This window comes from Condylura cristata, unplaced genomic scaffold (assembly GCF_000260355.1).
Source record: "Condylura cristata isolate star-nosed mole 26May11 unplaced genomic scaffold, ConCri1.0 scaffold00019, whole genome shotgun sequence".
Taxonomy (NCBI): Eukaryota; Metazoa; Chordata; class Mammalia; order Eulipotyphla; family Talpidae; genus Condylura; species Condylura cristata.
The window spans coordinates 13,418,377-13,423,699 of record NW_004567120.1 but is presented as its reverse complement, the minus strand read 5'-3'; the positions used below and the strand labels follow the sequence as shown (position 1 = coordinate 13,423,699).

The 5,323-nt window shown below is 44.1% G+C and overlaps 1 protein-coding gene across 1 annotated transcript; it reads left to right on the top strand.

The window, feature by feature from the left end:
* Positions 1-217: 217 nt before the first annotated feature.
* TMSB15B (thymosin beta 15B) lies at positions 218-3,057 on the top strand. Its single transcript, XM_004685669.2, has 3 exons — positions 218-309; positions 1,644-1,748; positions 2,642-3,057. Exons 2-3 carry the CDS (start codon positions 1,649-1,651, stop codon positions 2,677-2,679), a joined length of 138 nt encoding a protein of 45 aa, XP_004685726.1. The 5' UTR covers positions 218-309; positions 1,644-1,648; the 3' UTR covers positions 2,680-3,057.
* Positions 3,058-5,323: the final 2,266 nt, after the last annotated feature.

The window sequence follows — 5,323 nt, the reverse complement described above, 5'->3', positions numbered from 1 at the left end:
AGGGCCCGATCGGTGTGGGCTTGCAGAGCGTCCAAGGGGGGGGGGGAGGGTCTGGCATGACGTTATTAAGATTCCTCGCAAGGAATGGGGTCCGCAGCAGAGGCGGACCTGGACTCCGCCCTCAGCGTTAAAGTGGGGGGGAGGGGGAGGAGGCGGGTCTGGCAGCCCGCGGCCAATCGGAGAGGATGGGGGCGTGGCTCTCGGCGGGTATTATAAGTGCGGGGTTTGGGTCCTCGAGGCCCACGTTCTCCTGTGCGCGAAGAGGTCTCAGTGCAGCGGTCGGCCTTCCACTGGTTACCGAACCTCCGGGTGAGGACTGGCGGCTCCGCTCGAGCTGTAGTACTAAGGGGACAGGCGGGCGCGGAGGCCGCGGGGCCGGGAAAGCGGGGCCGGACTCTGGGGAACTGGCGGGTTCGAGTGGCGCTGGCGTTCGTCTCTGGGCGCCTTTGTCTGCCGTGGCGCCGCCCGCCGCGCACGAGGTGGATTCCTCCTTGGAATTCGGTCCCCGGGCGGCTGGAGGGAGTGGCACCCCAGAGCCGGAGCGTCAGTGGTGGCTGCAGGTGGGGCTGGCCCTTAATTCTCTCCCCTCCCAGGTCCATAGGTTAGCCTGGACGCCCAAAATGTAAGTAAACTGCACCCGACAAACTCACGCACTCCGCCCCGTTATTTTTTAAAGGTTAATTCTAGTTTTACCAACTCTGGAGATTGGCCTCTGATGGCTGTCAGTGGAGCGTTTTAGGGGGACCACGAAGGAGGGGAAGGGTATTTGGGACTTGTGTCTGCCTGGGTTCTTTCCATTCTGCCCTGGGCTCTAGCTGTGTCTCACCCTACCAGGGTGGGGCCAGACAGCACGTGAGAGCTCTTCTTTCCGTCTCTGGGGGTCTCCTATTGTCTCTTCTGGACAAAACCGGAACGGTCTCATGGCACCTCGTCTAACCTCATCGTTTCCCCTCTCCTTTGCAGAGAAAACATGGTGAAATTAGAATCTGCTCTATTCGATTTACCCCAGTCTGCCGAAGTTCTCAGTCTGGTCTTAATTAGGTGTGCCGCCTTGGAGCGTTTAGAAACCAGTGCCATTAGGAGCAATTATGAGACGTGTGATTAGTTTGGATTAAATCCTTCCTTATATTGTAGCTGAATATGCTGGGTTTAGGCACATAAAGAGAAAAGAAACGAGGCCAATTTATGGTACCTTTTTTCCATGCTGCTCCCTATCCCCAAGAAACATTCCCCCCTTCACTCCCCAGAAACTGACTAAAAAGTGAAAATGCTCAAATAGTGTGCTCTCCTGTTAAATATTGAGTAGCTGGTTAAACCCAGTCTTTATTTTTTCCCTCCTTTACATCTCTGCTCTTGGGCCTCTATCGCCTCCATTTTCCACCGTGGGACATAGTTCGCTCTGGGTTTGCAGAACATCTTGGTTTTGTGTACATCTTAAAGTCATTGGCACTTAACTATTAAATGAGGTAATAATGTGGAATAAAAGTATTGTAATAAAAATCATGGTTTTTCTAAAATAGGTGAAAATACACATTTGATATCAAATATGAAAATCTTACGTGTTACTCCTTAGTTCCTATAATAGGTCTAACAGACAGGGTTTTGTTTTGTTTTGTTTTTAATGTGTTGTGTATTTCTTTTAGTCAAGATGAGTGATAAACCGGATTTGTCCGAAGTGGAGAAGTTTGACAGGTCAAAACTGAAGAAAACTAATACAGAAGAAAAAAATACTCTTCCCTCAAAGGAAAGTAAGTCATGGGGCTTTCTAGTTGAGACAGTGGTGAAAATTGCTAGATTCAGTAAATAAACTCTTCTAGTAAGTTTTTCACAAAATAATAAGAGTGCCAGAGTACTTAATGCATTGCTGAAAAATTTCAAAATAATTGCCTTTTTATTTGACTTACATGTTTCTCACAACATAAGCTCTTAATAGTAATGGGGGAATAAAAAATGTTTTTGTTGAAAAATTACTAAAAAGCTCAATGCATCCAATCTTGGAATGCTGGACTTAATATAGAAACATAATAGTTTTGTCCAATTTTTGTATGTTTGGCATTTTTCTACACCTCTGTACTTGGGTCTGTGATTTTTATCCCTAAAGAGCTTCCAAAGTGCAATTTTGGCCTTCTCTACCTGATGACAAGATAAGGTGGAAGAACCAGTTTTAAGTCTTGGGTATAGTCAAGCTTCCCAGGGATCAAGGGATTGATTTTGCCTTCCTGACTTAGTCTGCTGGAGGAAATCCAAGCTAAGGAGCTTGTTTTGCTATGTCAGCATTATTCAAAAGCTTCAAAACTAGTTAAAATTGGCTAAATTGCTACCTAATTGTACTGCAATAGCTAAATCTGAAGAAAGTGCTTCACTTGCCCATCAGTCTCACAATAAGAGATGGGGAAAAATATTTCTATAGGAAAAGACATACAGTTGGTGTTGATTTTGATGTGTTTAGTTATACACATTCGCTTAACCCCCTATGCTGAGGATTTATGGCTAGTGTTAATAACATTATGAATTTAAAGCAGGCATGGTAATCTTTAATAACTTGGCAAGGAACTCTTTTAGAAGAAACAACTTAACCCTAGGAAAAATACCCTCTAAATGAACTTTCTTTTGTGTTTGTTCTTCCTCTCCCTCCATGCAGCTATCCAGCAGGAGAAAGAATGTGTTCAAACATCGTAAAATGGGGATCTCCTCCCAAGAGCAAATTTCACCGTTGCCTGAGTTTCTTGGTTTGGGGCTTGTTTCTTGTAAACCTTTGTGTTGTAGAGAGTTTAGGCATCTTTCTTTTGGATGTGTTCTCAGCCACACTCCCTGGCTAAGAGGTCAGGGGTAGCCAGTGTTTTCTTATATTCACTTTAAAACTCCAGCTGCCAGATGCCACCCATTTTCCCCACCAGTGACCTGTGTGTGTGTTCTTACACCCCCAAGTGATAAACCACTTGTAACTTTTTACAGTGGATGTCTTCATTACTCTGTAATCTTCACAATGTGGCATGCATTTGCAGCTTCTCAGTTTCCTTTCATTTCTAATATGAGAATAAAAGAATAATTATCATGTTGAGACTCCTGTGGTCCATTCTTGGTCTTCTAAGGAATGAAAAAACAAGGATACTCTTTCAGCTAAACAAAATGGTTGAAGGAAAACTGCTTCAGCAGATTAGTTACATAGGGAAGGTACTCCCCTGTTCAGATCAAGTGGGTCCTGACTTGGGGCTGCTAGTTGCTTTTTCCCTAGAGTTGGAATCAGAGACATGGAGAACATTGGAGGAGTTCAGGTAGACTAGCCCTCATCAGAGATGAGGAAATGAAAATGATGTCTACAGGGATAAACTCCCACCCCCATTTAGATGTTGAATCTGTAACACCTAGTGTGACTAGTTTTGGACAAGTAGGGTATTTAGGATATAATTAAGGTTAATTGAATTCCTAAGGGTGGGGTCCTAATCTGATAGACCTGTGCGCCTTCAAAAAAGAAGAAAAGTCACCCATGATCTTCCACCAAGTGAGAGCACAGTAGAAAGGTGGCAGATTGCAAGCCAGAAGAAGTGTGCTTACCAGAAATTGACCCTGCTAGACCTTTATCTGGGACTTCTAACCTTTTGAACTATGAGAAAATGAATTTCTGCAGTTTTAAGTCACTCAGCCTATGGTCTTTGTTACAGCAACCTGAGTTGGCAAATATAAGGGATACATATAAATAGGCAAGTTCTGTCTGCTGTCCTTAAATAATAACACATCACTTCAATTTTATAAGAATCACCTATAATCCCACCAGTCAGAAGTCTAGTGTTTGAGTGTAAAACCAGATCGGGGTCTATTGACACATAAATGACTTTTCCTACAGAAAGGGATTATGTACTTGTAAGCTCAGGTATTATGTTACCTTTTCTAAAGAAAAAAAAGATTTATTTATGCATATAGAAATGGGGTACAAGCCAGAGGTGCAGGGGCCGTGAGAGATTGACCAGAGATAGAACAGGGAGCAGAACAGGCAGACTGACAAAGTACACTGCTGAGGGGAGCAGTGGGTGAGACAGGAGGGGCCAGACAGGCAGGGTCTGCTATGCATGTCACCTCCGGGCGGGGGAATCAAACTTTCACTGAAGCCTGTGGCCAACTTTCAGTGCTGTGTCCTAACCTGTTGCACCTCCAGGGAGGGCCCTATTTTACTTTCTAAGGATTGACATCCATGAATATTTGCTGGGCTTACAGGAAGTAGAGGTGTTTAATTTGTAGATGCATAAACTTCCATATATATGCAAAACAGATTGGTCAATCCTGACCAAATGTCGATGAGATGGCACAATCATAGCACTTAGTATAGCCAGAGTGAAGCAGGAAGTTTCCCAAGTCTGCTGCTTGGGGGAAAGTAGATTCTGCTAATTTCCCAAGCCTGCTGCTTGGGGGAGTCTGCTGTTTTGATTTTGCTGCTTGTTGGAGCGGAGAGGGAGCGGAGAAGTTGCTGGGTGCACCACACTGCCTGCTCACAGTGGTAGCCTTGGCTACCCTGACCTCCTTGAACAAAAAAGAATGCTTATGCTATAAGTGAAATGACAAGTTCCGCCATACAAACTGTAAAAAACCTTACTACTCTTGTAATTCAGGGCTCTTGTAATTCAGGGCTCAGCTTTTTGGGACTGATCCCACTGAGCCCACCAGTGTTAAGTAAATCTCTCTCCAGCTCTTTGAGTGCCATCTGATTTCTCTGGAACATTGCCATAACAAGAGGATTTGAGAGTTGTAAGTAACCATGTTGGTCATTAATACCTGACCTCTTGCCTGAAACAGTTATCCAATAGTCATTCAGGCTCTTGCTGTGACAGACTCTTACACTGTGCCCAAATTTGCCTGCTGTAAGTTCTACACAGCGGTCCTAGGACTGCATGCTTGAGACCACGCAGAATAGTTAATTCTTTCTTCAGTATTTGAAGTCAGCTGTTACATACCTGCCTTTCTACCTCCATACTTCCAAGTCTTCTGATAATACTTCTCTGATCCCTTGCCATACAAGTTACACATAGGGTAAACCATCGCTAATGTGCTCAAATTTGCTCCTGAACTGACTTCTTCACATCCTGACTCTGTATCCAACACATTTTGTTCTTTCAACATTGCCATTTGTAAATTTGAGAAAGATGTACATCTATGATAGATTCAGCAACCCCTGCATTTGTACACTAATCCAGCTCAAGATTAGGCTCATTTCAAAAGGCCCAAAAGAAAGGTGAGGTGGGGTTAGATACTAGCTCCCATTGTTCATCCTTTTCAGTAATGTATTGATTCCTTTCTAAGCAGTGTGATAAACTGAGTGGGAACAAATGAG

Excerpts from the sequence above, each read along its gene's own strand:
- TMSB15B (XM_004685669.2), top strand. The coding sequence starts at position 1,649 with ATGAGTGATAAACCGGATTTGTCCGAAGTGGAGAAGTTTGACAGGTCA. Across the intron at positions 1,749-2,641 it reads TACTCTTCCCTCAAAGGAAA|CTATCCAGCAGGAGAAAGAA; the intron begins GTAAGTCATGGG and ends CCCTCCATGCAG.